Genomic DNA, 18,470 nt, shown 5'->3' on the forward strand with positions numbered 1-18,470 from the left:
CATTCTCTGCAGAACACAAACTTCTACTTATGTGTATGAGATTAAGCACACTGGTCATAGTACTCGAATCCTGCACACTCTTGTGACTTGTTCTGTGTATCTGACTTAGTCAATTCAGAAATTGGTATAATTTTATCAAGCATCCCTTATGTGTCTAGTTTCGTCTGTTGTTATGCTTAGGACTTAGAGAAAAAAAATCAAACTCCATGCAAAACAATGATGAAAAACAAAGAAATATGAAACCAGATCTTTTTCTTGGTCAAAAAGGACTTTGGCTTGCTGAACCTTGTGCACCTGCAGCTAGCAAAAGCCTCAAATGCTATGGATCCTCCAGAACAAAGGGAGCCAGACCTTTGCACTTCAGGTCCAGCATGACAGATAGCGGGTGCCTCTTCAGCATCTCCTTGCGCTTGTCATCCAACTGAACTCCCAGTGTGGGTCGCCGACGTTTCTGGACAAAGGAAAGATCAAATCAGATGAGCACTGGTCATACGAATTTGCCCCTTCCTTCTCCCTACTGGCCAGGGCCTCAGCCCCGCTGGCTGGAACCTGCTGCTTCAGCTATCCAGCTGCCAGACCCCAGCAGCTCTTTCTTTCCCACCTCTTTCTTCTGCTTCTAGGGAAGATGGCACCTGCCAACTAGCAGGCCCCAGTGCAGCTGCTTGACACACTCAGGAGGGCAAACGGCTCTCACCGTGGTCTGCTCCTCTTCAGCATCGGAGTCGCTCTCATCATCTGCAATCACAGAGAGAAAGCATCTGGAGGTAAGGAGGTTCCCAATGCTCCTAAAGTGCCTCAACCCATGGGGCTTAAAGGGGCTGAGACTCTGTCATTTGTAAATGGGTTTCTTTAGAATACATGATAAACTAATTTGCTGCTGCTGATTCAGTATAGAAAACATGGTGATGCGAGAAAAAAAGGAGGAATGCCTCATAATCCAACTGCCTCTATTTTTGAAGGTGCTTTTTAATGCAATCCTATGGACCACAAGCCCCACCCCCTTTGTTGGTAGTGGTGGTAGTAACAGAAATATAAATAGCAACAGCAGTAGCAGTTCATACAACTTGAGGGGTTGCTATGTGCCAAGAATGATGCTAAGAACTTTGCGTGTATGACCTCATTTAATCGACACAATAATTTTACATGAAGTATTACTATCCTGTTTTGACAAAGTAAGTAAACTGAGGCTCAGAAAGGCTAAAGAGGGGGCTCCTGGGTGGCTCAGTTGGTGAAGTGTCTGACTTTGGCTCAGGTCATGATCTCACAGTTCATGGGTTTGGGCCCCATGTCGGGCTCTGTGCTGATAGCTCAGAGCCTGGAGCCTGCTTCAGATTGTGTGTCTCCCTCTCTCCGCCCCTCCCCTGCCGTGCTCTGTCTCTGTCTCTCTCTCAAAAATAAATAAACATTAAAAAAAAAAAAAGAAAAATGTTAAAGAACTTTCCCAGGATCAGGATCAGTGAGCTAGTGAGTGGCAGGACCAAAATCCACAACCAATGCTTTACCCCGTCTGCCCTTGAGCATTAAGACATTAAAGTCAAGCTCCCTGCTACTCAGAACGAGTACAGATTATTTCCAAAGGACCAGCACTGTCCTGAGGTGTTGACATGGTGCCCCTGGACCCAGCTATGGAAGACGTGGGGAAGGATCCCGACCACATTACCTTGGGAGTCTTCAGGAGGCTTAAATAGAGCCTTGGCTTCGTCCACACTGCCTTCGATCGCCACAGACAACGTCTTATCTGTGAGCAAGAAAAAACTTTGTAGGACAGCTGCTGAGGGAAGGAGCTAAACTACACAACAGGCTAACTCTGGGGCTGCATTTCTTCTGCCTTTGTCACAACTCCTAACTGACTGGGGGTGGAAAGGCAAAAGCCCTTTCTCCACATGAGGAGGAACAAGGTGGGAAACTTAAAGCTTTTTTCCATCATTTACTGAAAACAAAGAATCCAAAGTGCAAATTTTAGACAAGCACCACCTGACACTATGGTGAACGTTTCCCTTTTCAGGCTTACACCAACATGTAATCCCACCCTAGCGCCTAAAGCCACGGGATACTCCTCTGCCAATTGTCTTAAAGGTTCTCATCCAGACGCCCTAACTGTTCACATCTCAGAAACAACGTTTCTCATCTCAGTGCTTGCTTACTCTCTATTCTGTACTACACCAAGCAGCTGGCTGGTACTGTCACATTTAACTGGGAGGTAGGACAGTGCACAGGAGCTTGGACCCTGCAGTTTAGTCCCAGATCTGAGTCCCTGCCCCACCAATTCCTAAACACCTAGAAAGTTATTTCACTGCTCTGAGCCCCACTTTCTGCATCTAAGAAAGAAATCCTGTCTTGACAAATGGTAACTGCCTGGTTGGGTGGCAAAGACCAAATGAGCTGATGCTTGTAATTGTACTTATAACATTATGTTTTTCAAATTAATGTTTAACCTTCACAACAACTCTATGAGAACCATACTATTACTATAGCCACGAGATGAGAAAATCAAGGCTCGGAGAAGTTAGACACATTAGCCAGGAAGTAGCTAAGCTAGGATTCAAGACTAGGTCTATTCAACTTGAGCTTGGTGTCTTAAACAGGAAGATAAGAGGGCTGTTCCATGCACTAGGACTGACACTTTCCCCAGGTGACACCTGGCCTGCCTTTGTGGAACTCTGTAGGTCTACTGGGAGGTCAGACAAGCCACCACCTCTCTTGCTCCATTCAAAACGGTATAAGGGGGACACCTGGGTGGCTCAGTTGGTTGAGTGTCCAACTTTGGCTCAGGTCATGATCTCACTGTCCATGAGTTCGAGCCCCGCATTGGACTCTGTGCTGACAGCTCAGAGCCTGGAGCCTGTTTCAGATTCTGTGTCTCCCTCTCTCTCTGTCCCTCCCCAACTCATGCGCATGGGCGCTCTGTCAAAAATAAACGTTAAAAAAAAAAAACCAAAATGGTATACGGGTCACAGACAGTCATAGGAGACTGAAATGGCTTGCCCAACTGCACTAAAGAGGAATGACAAACTTCCTCTACCTGGCAAGGCCGCTGAGATAATACTTCCAGGTGATCGGCCACTGCTCTCTGACAGCCCTGCATGAACCAACATACCTCACCCAAACAAGTTAGATGCCCCCACCAACCACTGGCAAATGCCAAACTGTTCTTTTGGGTAGCTTAATTCTGAAATTCTATAGTAAAATGGGAAAGGAAACAGGTTGGGTTTAAACACAAAAGAAAAAAAAATTACTCACCCTGTCTAGGGGGCTGGGAGGATTTCATATGAGCTGATGATGGAAACAAGAAGGAGAACAAAAGGGAAGGAGAGGACCAGGAGGACCAGGAAGACACAAGAAGAGAGACAGTAATGTGTCGGTGCCCATGGCTGGGAGGACAGGCATGCACTGATGCTGTACAGGTCTGTTTGATGCGGTGGGGTGAAGAAGAAAAGTTTAGGTGCTGGGTGAAAGCTGCAGTAGGGCAAAAGGTAAGGTCTCCAAAACCTTTTCAAAACTCTATGGAGTAAAGGGTCGCCCATAAGCTTAAAGCAGACACGTCTTCCCACTTGGTAATTCACTTTAATAACATGCAGCCTGTTTGGGCATCATGAAAGTCTGGGAAAGCTGCCTGGGACCTGTGTTCACCAAGTCCTCTCTCTGAAGCGGAAGAAGAAGTGCTGATCCACTTGCCAAGCATGCCTTGATGGGGTGAGTGTCTGGGAGCCCAGGCAGGCAGGCTGCCAGGGCACTACACCCACTAGCCGACCAGCCAGGCTCATTGAAGATTCAAAGCCATCCATTCTGAAATGCCCACCAGGTTAGTCTAGCCTCAGGCCAGCTGGTCAGAGCAGCCATGCTGGGCGGTGCAGAGGGGAGGCAGCGTCTGTCACCTGGGAACTTCTGAGCAGGACCAGGGAGCTTTCCTCAGCAGGCAGGGCTTCCAAATGACTCAATCGGCCACGGCAGTTGCTCCCACAGCCCCTCTTCCTCACCCAGCCCCCATACTCACCACAGGCCTGCCCATACGCAGTGGCCTGGACAAAGAGGACATAGAGAGGCGGTGGCAGATGTCTAGCTGTCTCATACTGCTTGTGAGCCTGGTCGAACGGCATGAATAGGTACTCTTGCACTGGGAGGGAAGCCTGCATGCAACAAAAGAAGGATTTTTATTTTCCCTTTGTAGGCAGTCCACATGTGAAGAGGTGGCTGCTGCATTACTATAATAGTTTTTTTTATCTATTAAAAATACATGATAAGTTAACAGAATAGGTAGATAAGAGATCAATACAAAAAAATCAATTTACACAAGCAACTAACAGTATGGAAATGAAAAAAAAAAAACAAAAAAAACCAAAAACATTTCCAAGAGCATCAAGAAGACTTAAACTACCTAAGAATAAGTAAGTGAAAGGTGTGTAAGCCTCTACACAAAGGCTTGAGAAATGAAAGGCCACGTTAACGGCCTGGAAGACTCAACACTGCCCTGAAATCAGTTCACTCCAAACTGATCTACAGATTCAATGCAACCCCAGTCTATATCCCAGCAGGTGAAAATAGACTAGCTGATTCTAAAATTTATATGTTAAATGCAAAGGGCCAAGAACAACCAAGTCAATCCTGAAAAATTAAGCTAGAGCACACACTACTGGGCATCAGACTTCTCTTAAACTATTTTTTTTCTTTTTTTTTTTTTTTTTAACGTTTATTTATTTTTGAGACAGAGAGAGACAGAGCATGAACAGGGGAGGGGCAGAGAGAGAGGGAGACACAGAATCGGAAGCAGGCTCCAGGCTCTGAGCCATCAGCCCAGAGCCCGACACGGGGCTCGAACTCATGGTCCGTGAGATCGTGACCTGAGCTGAAGTCGGACGCTCAACCGACTGAGCCACCCAGGCGCCCTCTATTTTTTTTCTTAATAAGTTCTTTTAATATTTATTTTTGAAGGACAGAGACAGAGCATGAGTGGGGGAGGGGCACAGAAAGAGAGGGAGACACAGAATGCAAAGCAGGCTCCAGGCTCTGAGCTGTCAGCACAAAGCCTGATGAGGGGCTTGAACCCACAAATTGTGAGATCATGACCTGAGCCAAAGTCGGTTGCTTAACTGACTGAGCCACCCAGGCGCCCCTGGGCATCAAGGCTTCTGACAAAGCTACCGTAAATAAGGCAGTGTGATACTGGTGCATGGAAAGACAAATAGAGGACACACAAACCTACATGGACATTTGATTTATGACAAAAGTGGCACTGGAGAACAGTGGGGAAAGCATGGCCTTTTCAATAAATGACCCAGCTGAATACCTACATGAAAAAAAAATGAAACTGACCCTATATCACACTATGTACAATGTTCCCTTCCAGGTATCCTAGATTCTAAGTGTGAAAGATAAACAATAGAGCTTCTATAAGAAAATGCGAGAATATCTCCATGACCCTGGGACAGAGAGAGAGATTTTTATTTTTTTAAATTTTTTTTTTCAACGTTTTTTATTTATTTTTGGGACAGAGAGAGACAGAGCATGAACGGGGGAGGGGCAGAGAGAGAGGGAGACACAGAATCGGAAACAGGCTCCAGGCTCCGAGCCATCGGCCCAGAGCCCGACGCGGGGCTCGAACTCACGGACTGCGAGATCGTGACCTGGCTGAAGTTGGACGCTTAACCGACTGCGCCACCCAGGCGCCCCTAGAGAGAGAGATTTTTAAACAGGACATCCTAACCACAGAGGAAAACACTGATTAGATCATATAAAATTTAAGAACATCTGCTCATTAAAAGATACCATTATGAGAGTGAAAAAGAAAGTCCTAAAATGGGAAAAATATCTGCAAAAGACTCATCTCCAGAATATATAAAGAAGTCCAAGCAATCCAATAGAAAAATGAACAGGAGACTAGAATAAGCCTTTTGCAAATGAGGTAATCCAAAAGCAAAGAAGTATAAAAAGGGGTTGTGCTCAACATCACTGGTCCCCAGAGAAAGGCAATACCCTTCAGAATGGCTAAAATCAAGGAGGCTGACAATACCAAGCACTTGTGAGGATGTGGAGCAGTTAGAACTTTCATATGGTGCTGGGGGGAATTTTGTACATCAGTGCAATCACATTAGAAAACTGTTTCAGTGTCTGTCAAGCTAAATATATGCCTAGCATACTCTACGACCCAGCAATGTCATTCCTGGGTATATATTCAACAGAAATATGTACATACGACACCAAATGACAAAGAATGCTTATAACATTATTATTCATAATAGCCCCAAACTGGAAGTACCCACAATCAAATACTAAGTATTAATGAAAATAAATGAACTCCTGGTGCTCACAACAGTACAGATGAATCTCACAAACATAATGTTAAGCAAAAGAAGTCAGACACAAGAGTATATATACAATTCTGTTTGTATAAACTCAAAAACAGGCCAAACTAACCTATGACATTAGGTATCAAGATAATAGTTACTGAAGGGTGAGAGGAGATAGTAACTGAGAGGGGGAATAAAATATCTTTTGGAAAATTGGTAATGTTCTTTTTCTTTTTAAAATTTTTTTTTTTTTAACGTTTATTTATTTTTGAGACAGAGAGAGACAGAGCATGAACGGGGGAGGGTCAGAGAGAGAGGGAGACTCAGAATCTGAAACAGGCTCAAGGCTCTGAGTGGTCAGCACAGAGCCCAATGCGGGGCTCGAATTCACAGACCGCGAGATCATGACCTGAGCCGAAGTCGGACGCTTAACCGACTAAGCCACCCAGGCGCCCCGGTAATGTTCTTTTTCTTGATTTGCGTGCAGGTTACATAGATGTGTTCACTAGAGAATATTCACTGAGCTATACACTTAGGAACTGTATGCTTTTCTTTTGTAAAAATTGTGTTAAAAAAAAATTTTTTTTTTTTTACATATATTTATTTTTGAGAGACAGAGACAGAGCATGAGCAGGGGAGGGGCAGAAAGAGAGGGAGACACAGAATCAGAAGCAGGCTCCGGGCTCTGAGCTCTCAGCACAGAGTCCGACGCGGGACTCAAACTCACAAACCGTGAGATCATGACCTGAGCCGAAGTCGGACGCTTAACCAACTGAGTCACCCAGGCGCCCCATAAAAATTATGTTTTTAAATGTAGTATATGTACGCTATTTTAAACAGTTGTGTTTTAGGGGCGCTGGGGTGGCTCAGTTGGTTAAGCATCTGACTTCAGCTGAGGTCACGATCTCACGGTTAGTGGGTCTGAGCCCAACACTGGACTCTGTGCTGACAGCTCAGAGCCTGGAGCCTGCTTTGGATTCTGTGTCTCCCTCTCTTTCTGCTCCTTCCCTACTTGTGCTCTCTCAAAAAATAAACATTAAAAAAAAAATTTTTTTTAAACAGTCGTGTTTTGGGGTGTCTGGGTGGCTCAGTCGGTTAAGCGTCTGACTTCGGCTCAGGTCATGATCTCGCGGTCCGTGAGTTCAAGCCCCACGTCGGGCTCTGTGCTGACAGCTCAAAGCTTGGAGCCTGTTTCGGATTCTGTGTCTCCTTCTCTCTCTGACCTTCCCCTGTTCATGCTCTATCCCTGTCTCAAAAATAAATTAAAAAAAAAAATAATAAAAAATAAACAGTCGTGTTTTAGTTTATAAAGCAAAAACTCCCAGGGGTACCTGACTGACTCAGTTGTAGAGCATGCAACTCTTAATCTTGGGGTTGTGAATTCAAGCCCCACGTTGGGCAGAGTTTACTTAAAAAAGAGTTAAGAAAAAAAAAGTTAAAAAAAACTATAAGGATTTAGAGCAATCTGCTTCACAGAGCAAACAATAATCAGGTCACCTATATAGAAAGACATTACAGGGGTGTCTGGGCAGCTCAGTCAGTTAAGCATCCAACTTCGGCTCAGGTCATGATCTCATGGCTCATGAGTTCGAGCCCCGCGTTGGGCTCTGTGCTGACAGCTCAGAGCCTGGAGCCTGCTTTTGATACTGTGTCTCCCTCTCTCTCTGCTCCTCTCCCACTGTGCTCTCTCTCAAAAATAAATAACATTTAAAAAAAAAAAAAGACATTACATTTTACATTACAATCTAAAGTGGGGACTTATCCTCCTAAGGTACCTGATGGCTTTCAAATAGGAGTAAAGTTCTTTTCAGAGAGAGTACCTCTGCTAAACATCTACCCCCAAGGTGCAGTCAGGGAGTCTAACAGACACCCACATCTAAGCATGCCTGGAAACTGTGAGGCTGATGGAAACTATTCTGGGGTAAATTAAACCTAGAGTTTGCAAAAGTATTTTACCTGGAAGAAGCTCTGGGTGAAAAGAAAACATCTCACATAAATGTGTGTACATGTTCCTGAGCTCACCTGGCAGCATCTCTTCCACCCAGGACACAACCTTACTGCACTGGCTGGGTAGAAACTAGAGACAAGACCATCCTTGCAATGGGCTCTGACATCCGTTAGGGTAACAGACCTGGCAAAACCCAAAGGAAGATGTGGCTGCTGGAGGCCTCAGGTCAGCAAGGTCTTGCTGGGTGCTGAAGGCAAAGCAAAAGGCCAAGGTAGGGGAGTATGTGGGGGAAAGCCTCACCTGCATAATGCTATTGAGACGAGGCTGGAGGCTGCTCAGGTATTCCTTCTTCACCTCAATCTCCTTGAGGATCTTCTCCTTGTTGGACAGGCACTCTCGGTACTTCTCTGCCAGCCTATGGGGAGAGGACAGACCACTGTCACTTGAAGCTGCTCAGAGATCTCCCGATACATCTACTCACTGTCACAAGCCACCTAATGACAGCAGTCGTGATTAACTAATGTTTACCTAGTACTTACTATGTGCCAGGCACTTGGAGAACTATAAGCATTACTGCATTTAATCTTATAAAAATCCTGGAAGATAGGGACTCTTCTTTTCCCCAAAGAAGGAAACAAAGGCTCAAGGAGGTAGGTAATTTACCCAAGGTCACTCAGCTAAGAGTAAGTACAAAGCTGGGCTTTGAATCCATGCCTGTCTGGCTCCAGAGGCTCTGCCCATTAACCACTAGGGGATATCCCTGTGTCATTTCCTGCTCCATTTCTTGCCTCTAGGGTCTAGACCCCAAACTTTCACAAACATGTGGATCTAGCAACTATAGGACCCAAATGAGGTCCACAGACTGGACTGAATGGGGCAGGGTAGGGATGCATATGGACCACAGCAATACAACACTCATGGTTTAACCTATGCCCAAGGCAAGCAGTGTACTGGAGAGAGGAGTGATGGGCCAGTCCGATCTGCTAAAATCTGGCACCAATTCCATAAGAGTCAAACTTAGTGCTTACTAAATTCATTAAAATAGACTGAATAGAATACATTCTATAACAGAAAAGAAAAAAAAAAAAGGAAATAAAACACCTACTTCTCCAATGGAAAACAGAGCTGTGTCAACCAAATGCCCTAGAATTCTTGTACAAATACAGAGGAAGAAAGTCACCATAATGAAAAGGATGCAGCCACGAAAAATCCAGTATGAAAAAAAAAAATGCTATATTCTTAAAAATACCTAGATTAAGTTACACAGTAGAAATGTTCTTTTTAATAAGTAAAAGACCTTTTTTTTTTTTTGAAAAGACCTTTATTAGTATGGGAAATTTTTATGTGTAAAGGGGTTCCTGAAAGCATAATTTATGATAGCAAAAAATGATAAAAGTCTAACCCAATAAAGAAAAAACTATATAAATTATAATTTGTCTACATACAAGATATTGTATAACCTTCTAAAATAATGTTTGCACAATTTTAAAGTACCATAGGGGTAGTCTTAGAGGCAGAAGGAACAAGCAAAAAACAAAATTGGACTTAACAGTACAAAAGATATTTAGGTCTCAGGTATTAAAATTTTAAAGAAAATGTTACTCCAATTTTCTATTAACAGCCTTAATTAATTCCAACCCCACCTATGATGCAGTTGGTCAAGTCTGAATTATCAGATGTGAATGAATCACAAAATGAGATTTGGTCTTAAGAAATCATTCTGCTGGTTCCACAGAACTGCACTGTCTGACTGTGGGTCATGACAAAGCGTTGTCCCCATGGGTAAAGGTCTGTGTTGCACAGGTTAACAAGGTCAGGAAGGGAGAAACACAACCTTTTTCGCTGCTCCAGCTCCCAGTCCAGACGTGCCAGGGTTTGCTGGTGAGGGTCTCCCATGGTGACTTCAGCCTTGCTAATATCTGGAGGAGCCTCCTTATAAAACTCCTCTAAACTGACCAGATCAATTTCTTCATGCTTCGACCTGCAGGCAAATACTAGATGTTAAGTTGCTGTTCTCAAGACTCCAAACCATGGAATAAGCAAGCCCACAGTTCCCTCCATAGATGCCCATTTAGCCCTGGTCTACAACTACCCAGGAACCTGGAATCCATCAAGTCTTCTCAGCAAATGCTCGTTAGTAAATATCTCACTTGGAAGAGAAGTAGATGATTACATACCACAGGATCCTTATCCATGGTGCTCAACCTTTTTATCCATGAATTAAAGACTTGGAAGGGATGCTTATCAAATTTACAGATTATCTCCAAGCTTAGCAAGAGAGCTAAGAGCTGAAAAAGTCAATAAAAACACTACAGTCTAGGCCTACATTGACAGGTTGAAACCAATAAATTACGTTTAACAGAAAAAAACCTAAGGGTCTGCACTTAAGTTTAAAACATTAATCACATAAACAAGGGATGGGGAAGATTCAGGATGGCATAACCAGGTGTGAAAACGATCTAGAGGCTTCAATTGTTATGTTTAGTGATTCCCATATACTAAAGAAATCCCATACTCTTTCCTGCATTAACATAGTGCACAGGTCATGGACAGATGATGGTAATAATGGCAGCTACCAGGTATTAAACACCCACTGTATGACAGCCTCACCTAATTCTCAGGACATCTCTATCAAATGGGGATTTCTATCTCCATGTTTCTTTTTTTTTTTTTTAACGTTTTATTTATTTTTGAGACAGAGAGAGACAGAGCATGAACGGGGGAGGGGCAGAGAGAGAGGGAGACACAGAATCGGAAGCAGGCTCCAGGTTCTGAGCCATCAGCCCAGAGCCTGACATGGGGCTCGAACTCACGGACGGTGAGATCGTGACCTGAGCTGAAGTCAGACGCTTAACCGACTGAGCCACCCAGGCGCCCCGACTATCTCCATGTTTCAAATGAGATGGAGACTCCTACAGATGAGCAGCTTGCCTAAAGTCACATAGCTAGTGAGTGGCAGAGCTGGTATTTGAACCCAGGCTTATCTGACCAGGGCCAATGGTGGTCACCTGCCTCTCCAGAGACTAGAGTTCTATTGTATTCTGAATTTGTCAGCTTTCATCTGAGTGACAGTTACAGCTTGGGGCATCCCATTCTTCTGTTTTTAGTATCTTTTATTTGTAAGCAGTTTAAGATACATAAGAAGTTTCAAAAACAGTACTGAGACTTTACCTTCCCCTGGTTCCCCCAATAATATCTGATCTATGCATAGTACATAGTCAAACTGACAATGACTCAATACTATTAACTCAGAAAAAAACCTGATGTGAATTTTGCCTCTATTAGTATTTAACTATCATTACATGATGAATGTATAAAGCAAATAAATATGTCTCTCAAAAATCAGCGTAATTATTGGGGTGCCTGGGTGGCTTAGCAGGTTAAGTGTCCAACTCTTGGTCTCAGCTCAGGTCATGATCTCATGGTTTGTGAGTTCGAGCTCCATGTTGGGCTCTGCACTGACAGCACAGAGCCTGCTTGGGATTCTGTCTCTCTCTCTCTCTGCCTCTCCCCTGCTCGCTTGTGAGCTCTCTCTCCTTAAAAATAACTTTAAAAAATTAGCATAACTATCAGAAATACACCAGACCCAATGACTGATGTGCCCCTCTATCACAAGTTTATTACAATAAAACCTGCCTCTTTCCAGTTTGCACAAATAGTTCTGACCAAATAAGAATACATTCTCTTCTCTTCCTCTGTCTACTCTTTCCTCCTTCTCATCTCTCAACTTGGATTTGCCAAGAGGCATTACATTTTAAAATGGACACTGACAAACTATAGTTTGTTTACCTGAGAGCAACTTAGTGGCAAGAAGTTCAGGTTCCAAAGAATAAAATCCAGTTGCAAAAATGAATGGCTGGAACTTTAAAGAGGAAAAGCGGGCCAAAAGGTTAAAAGGATTTGACTGGAAGGGAGTTGCTCCCATGCAAGGTGCCCAAGAATCAAACTGGTAACATAAAGGCCGCTGCTGGAGATAGACAACTGGTTTTGGCCAGGTACAGAGCTCAAAACTTGAAAAAGTCAGACAAGCTTCTAAGGTTCTTTGTGCAGCCTGAAAACACTGCTTTCCAATTCTCCCAAAGTGATCTATTCACTTTTGTCCCAGATCCTGCAGTCTCTAAGTTCATCTGATTTCTTTTTAAGGAGACTAGCTAACCCTGAGTTATGCAGGAGAAAGTAGTTACCAGTAGGCAATTTTGACAAAGTTTGTTCTCCAAAACTCACTTAAACTCCAGACATTTGGTGATCTCTTTCTGCAGGTGCATCACCTCATACAACAGGTTCTGGAGCTGCAGGTGATAGGCATCTACTTTCTGCTTGGCCTGAAAGGAGGACAAGGTCAGAGGTGAGTGGGGCAAGTCAGGTCAAACAGAGCAGCAGCAAACTCAGGGAAGAGGTAAAGGGGATTAAGAAGTGGGTGGGGAAGAGGGAGGAGGATTAAACCTCTCAATTCCTACCTCATGGGTCTGATCTCTTCCTTTCTTCAACCTGATATGGGCTAATCGATTAAGCTTCTTTAGAGTCATGAAATGCACACAGCTCTGGATCCTCCGATCTTCTATCTCAACTGCCTGCAGGCAAAGAAAACTGGTGAAGACCTTGACAACAGGTGATGGCTCAGCTTCCTTCAGCCCCTCACTGCTGACCCATCCCCACCCAGGGCCAAAAACAGACACTGGAAGGAGCTCAGAACGATGAGAACTGTCGATGGAAAATGGAGCAAGTATAGCCAATGCACAATTAATATCTGTCCCAGGGCACCTGGGTGGCTTAGTCGGTTAAGTGTCTGACTCTTGATCTTGGCTCAGATCATGATCTCACGCCCCATGTTGGGCTCTTTGCTGACAGAGTACAGCCTGCTTGGGATTCTCTCTCTCCCTGTCACTCTTTGCCCTCCCCCACTCTCTCTCTCAAAATAAACTTTAATAAACATTAAAAAATAAAACCAATTAATATCTGTTCCTACATATTGTCTACAGAGATCCTAACAATAGCAACATCCCACCATACAATTTGAGCTCTATGAATAACCTTACAGAATAACTTAAATGAACATACCAGAATTATAGCTATAAAGCTTGGCAACAGTAAAATATGATGTAATAATCATAACAATATTGGGCCAGGATAAGCACAAATAAGTGAGATTCTTGGCAATACATGGGTTTTGTTTTTAGTTACACTGTTTAGTTTCTTTGCCTCAAAGTCTGGTTCATTCATTTAATACTAACAATTTCATTTTTGGTCTCTATAACATACCTGTACCTATCCATCCTTACAACAGCAAAGGAATTTACACATATCATCATTTCCCAACACCTACAAAATGCCTGACATGTAATAAGTATTAATTGGATGAACTGTCAAATTACACTTAGGAGAAAAATTAATTATCCTGTACTTTTGTTACTCTAATTGATGATTGGGGAGCGATGAAATGTTTCAATAAATTAATAAGCACCATCTCTGGAGCCCGCAGACTCCAACTGCCTGATCATGGTTAGGCCAGAAGACCAAGATCAGGAAGGGCTCTGGTGGGTGCAAAACAAGTCCATCCATGCAAACCCACCAGTTTCATGTCTGCCCCAAACCACTGCTACTCCTTACCACATCCTTGCCTCCTCGGCTCTTCAGGTCCTGGATCTCAGCCATGAGCCTCTGCAACTCCTGGCACGTGTACTTGTACAGCTCATAGTCTCTGCCAGGGTCCCGCAGGTCCACCTCAGCCTCCTCGCTGTAGTATTTACCTTCCTGTGGAAGCACGGATACATGCCTTGGGTGGGGAATAAAAGTCTCCCTGTTGGGACCAGGGACACTTGGCTGAAATCAGTAACAATGAAACCCCAAATCATGTCTCTAAAAAAAATCTGGTCCTCAAGGTGCGCCTGGCTGGCTCAGTTGGTAGAGCATGCGACTCTTGATATCAGAGTTGTGAGTTCGAGCCCCCATGTTGGGTGTGGAGATTACTTAAAAATAAAATCTTAAGAAAAAAAATTTGGTCCTCAAGTCAAATGTTTTCCTTCTTCTCAAAATGGAAAAGAATCCCTCTTTTTTTCTTTCTAATTACAAAGTAACGCATGCTTGATGTCAGAGACTCAGAATATAGTGAGCAGTATCAAAAACAAAATGAAAAGTTGCCTGTAATCTCACCTCCAAACTGAAACAACTATTTTTAATACTGTGGATAAACACAAATTTTATTTTTAAACAAAATGGAATCACACTGTCCATGCTATTTAGTGCAGTTTCTCATCCCAATAAATTAAATATCCATCAAAATGGCTGTGTGAGAATCCACTGTATAGATGAACCAGAATGCATTTAACCAAATTCCTACTGATGGGTGTTTAGATGGTCAAATCAAGCTTTAGCAGAGACTAAAATATCGTAATTGGTCACCCAGCCTTTGGAGTAAATGGAACACATCTCTTGATGAGAGTTAGCTAATGATACTATATTGCATATTTGAAAGTTGCTAAGACAGTAGGTCTTAAAAGTTACCACAAGAAAAAAAAAACTGTAACTACATACAGTTAGACTTTTGTAGTGATCATTTTACAACATACACAGATTTCAAATCATTATACACTTTAAATTAATATGTTATATGTCAATTACATCTCAATAAAAAAGAATTAATGCCTACACAACGGATAAGGTTTTTTCTTACTCTAGATTTCCTAAATCTGAGAAAAAGATCATTTTCTACTTAAATTCAAGCTCCTATGGTTCTCTAATCCAGTTAAAAAAAAAAAAAAGTAACCAACGAATCAAAACAATTAGGTCACAAATTAGCTTGATAGGAGCACCCAGGTGGCTCAGTCAGTTAAGCGTCCGACTCTTGATTTCGGCTCAGGTCGTGATATCTTGGTTCATGGGATTGAACTGAGCTAACAGTGCAAAGCCTGCTTGGGATTTTCTCTCCTACCCCTCTCTCTCTGCCTCTCCCCCACTCGCACACGTGGGCATGTGCTCTCCCTCTCTCAAGATAAATAAATAATCTTTAAGAAAAATTAGCTTGAGAGACTTAAAGACAGGGAAATAATAAAAGGAAGAACCTGCTGACAGCATGAGCTCTTAGGCCACAGAAGAGATTCTGCGGAGATGTTGTTCTGGTACTTTCTCAGTAGCTGACCAGAAATGCCACGTCTCCAGTTTCTGGTGGTATGCTGCAGATACTGGCTTCTTCTGACTCTGGAAACTTGGGAGACACACACCAGACTAGAATGCATTGTCTGTTCAGGCACTATTCATGTCTGATATAGGCTGGTTGGTTCTTGGAATGCTGCCACTAAACCAAACGTGAATACTCAGGTTTTGTAGAACCAGGGGAATTCCAGGCACCTGGTCAAGCAGAGGCCCACCTGGGAGGCTATCACTGTGACCCTCAGCTGCTGCAAACCCACAGCCAAGTGATTCACCACAAGCTGTAATTTCTCAGCAGCATGGCAGCACTGGCTGATCTCACCTGTTCTGTGTCAGAACGGTTACGCTTGCCTTCAGATGGAGCTCCATCACTTCGGATCACTTTGGGCTTCCGTTTCTTGCTTGATTCTGATGACATGGTTGTTTGGTAATGTCAAGAGGAGATAGAGACCTGTTAAAAGGAGAAAACTTTTGCAATTTTCCAGAGTTGGAATTGGAGATTTTCCTGGAGTCAGAATACTTAAGTCTAACTAGTAGTGCTGGCCACTAACAACTTTGGTAACTCAAAAAAAGGGTCACTCAACCCTCCAAAGCTTCAGTTTAATCCTGTGTAAAAAGGGGAATTGGTCCTCAGCCTATCCAAAATGAATTCATCTTCACCTCCTTTAAAGGCGCCATAACTGGGGCGCCTGGGTGGCTCAGTCGGTTGAACGTCCGACTTCGGCTCAGGTCACGATCTCGCGGTCCGTGAGTTCGAGCCCCGAGTCAGGTTCTGTGCTGACTGCCCAGAGCCTGGAGCCTGTTTCACATTCTGTGTCTCCCTCTCTCTCTGACCCTCCCCCATTCATGCTCGGTCTCTCTCTGTCTCAAAAATAAATAAACGTTAAAAAAAAAAAAATTTAAAGGCACCATAACCACATCACTGACTAAACTCTGAAGCTTAGCATATATACCCGTTCCCAATACTATCGATTGATCACCGTGTGCTGGACCCGATCTAAGCACTTTACGGATATATACTCATTTGATCCTTATAGCAAACTTTTCAGGTAAGAACAAGTACCATTTTATAGATGAGAACACCGAGTCTCGGAAAGCCGAACGAGCTGCCCAAGGTTACACGGCTAGTTTGCTAAAGTTGGTTCCATATGACGCCACATCAGTGCTCTTAACTACATTCTTGTAACACCAATGTGTCTCGCTACCATCTCAGCTGGCAATGCCGTGAACTCTTTGGTTGACCCTAAAATTTAAAAGAATAGAACCTACATTTCGTGGGGCTCTAGGGTCACAAAGCATCCTCCCCCTCTGCTACCTTTCCTGGTTGTCACCACAGCCCCTTGAGGTGGGCAGCACCATCTCCCTTAGCCCAAAAAATCTGCCACCAGCATTTACTGAAGGAGCCAATGGCTGATGGTAGAGAGTCAGAGAAGCCCTGAGTTGGAGTCTCCACTCTATTTATTTATTTATTTTAATTTTTTTTTTTTAACGTTTATTTATTTTTGAGACAGAGAGAGACAGAGCATGAACGGGGGAGGGTCAGAGAGAGAAGGAGACACAGAATCCGAAACAGGCTCCAGGCTCTGAGCAGTCAGCACAGAGCCCGACGCGGGGCTTGAACTCACAGACCGCAAGATCATGACCTGAGCCGAAGTTGGACGCTTAACCGACTGGGCCACCCAGGCGCCCCTCTCCACTCTATTTAACGGCTATGAATCCTGAGACAAGTCACTTCACTGTTCTCTGGGCCTGTTTCCTCAGAGGAAATGAGAATAACAGTCCCTACCTCAGGGGTTGTCGTGGACATTGACACAGGAGGCATTCCTCTGGGGAAGGTGATGAAGATGACCTAGCAGTGGGACTGTAAATGGCACATGGATGATCTGAAATAATGCTGAACATCTAAGGAGGTCAATCCCTTTTCAATTCTTTTTAGAAACTTCCAATTGCTTCGAGGAGAACATCTCATTTTCCTAATTTGTCTTTAGCATCTGTGAACATCAATGTTCCTTTCTTAGCAAAAGGATTCTGTCTCAGAGCTTTGGACAATGCAATCTAGCCAGAGTTAATCTGTTTTCATGTTAATTATATTAACTTTTATCATTACTTTCTGCATACTGCCAAGTCTCCGTTTATGGGAGACCATCGAAATTTTCTCCTAAAACCAATTTACGTTTGCGAAGTAAAAAGTGACTCGATTAAAAACCTTAGCAAACAGTCTTAAAGGTAAATTGAGCAAAACCCAAAAAGGTGGGACGCGAAAGGCTGAAATGTGAGAAATCCTGACTTGGCTACACAGCAAAGAGACCCAGGCACACGTAAGCACACAATAAATGTGAGTTGTTATCACCACCACCATAGACATCGACAACGTCGTCGTCACCTAGAGCTGCATAGCGGGGCCCGAAGCTGCTGCTGCCAACATTTTCACCTGAAGAGACTGAGCGCGCGGCGCCGAGCGGCGGGGGACCCCGAAGAGTGAGCACGGAGAACTCGGGTCGGACTCCAGCCTGGGGACGCCCTCCGGGAAGTCCGCACCTCGGTCCCGGAGCGCCCTGCCCCGCCCCTCCGACCGGCCCCGCTGTCCCGCTCCAGTTCTCACCGCGTGCAGCCCCGAACCTGTCGCGGCCAGCGAACCACTTCCGGCGGCGGAGAGAGGGCTTCCCAGGCACCATAGAGAAACGGAAGGAAAGAGCGGTCTGCCGGAAGCGAGGCGCGGAGGCCGGAAGCGAAGCGCTGAGGCCCCGGCCGGCCGCCGGCTCCCGGCGAAAGTAGCTCCTGGGCGGCGCGGAAGCAAGCGGCTTTGAGAGCGGTGTTTGTCAGGAAGGGTCACCAACACCCTCACGCTGTCTTCCAAAACCGGGAAACTGATGCTGCAAGGGCAGATTCTTAGGTGCCCTGTTTACTCTTTGCCCAGAGCCTAAAGCAACGGCCTCCAACTAGTGCGCGCTCTGCTTCCGACTAGTTGAGTGAATGAGTTCGTCGTAGGTCCAAGATAACGCGAAAGCGTGGTAGTGGCAAGATTTGAAACTGCGGATATGCCTCCATGACCTGGATTCTTAACCACTGTCACATACACCCAAACATCCCAC

General features: G+C 44.3%; 1 protein-coding gene across 5 annotated transcripts in view; it reads right to left on the minus strand.

Annotated features, from left to right (window-relative positions):
* THOC5 (THO complex subunit 5) overlaps window positions 1-18,100 on the minus strand; it is a 32,845-nt gene extending 14,745 nt beyond the window's left edge. The window contains exons 1-12 of one of the 5 annotated variants that reach the window (XM_058693203.1): window positions 17,981-18,100; window positions 15,701-15,829; window positions 13,840-13,983; window positions 12,690-12,803; window positions 12,457-12,554; window positions 10,067-10,213; window positions 8,533-8,647; window positions 3,995-4,127; window positions 3,241-3,273; window positions 1,661-1,738; window positions 695-735; window positions 352-451 (exon numbers count right to left, since the gene is read on the minus strand). In XM_058693203.1, coding sequence (XP_058549186.1) covers window positions 352-451; window positions 695-735; window positions 1,661-1,738; window positions 3,241-3,273; window positions 3,995-4,127; window positions 8,533-8,647; window positions 10,067-10,213; window positions 12,457-12,554; window positions 12,690-12,803; window positions 13,840-13,983; window positions 15,701-15,796 — 1,099 coding nt within the window. In that variant the 5' untranslated portion in view covers window positions 15,797-15,829; window positions 17,981-18,100. The other 4 variants (XM_058693202.1, XM_058693204.1, XM_058693206.1 and 1 more) reach the window with 4 other exon arrangements.
* Window positions 18,101-18,470: the final 370 nt, after the last annotated feature.

Source organism: Neofelis nebulosa, chromosome 11 (assembly GCF_028018385.1).
Source record: "Neofelis nebulosa isolate mNeoNeb1 chromosome 11, mNeoNeb1.pri, whole genome shotgun sequence".
Classification (NCBI taxonomy): domain Eukaryota; kingdom Metazoa; phylum Chordata; class Mammalia; order Carnivora; family Felidae; genus Neofelis; species Neofelis nebulosa.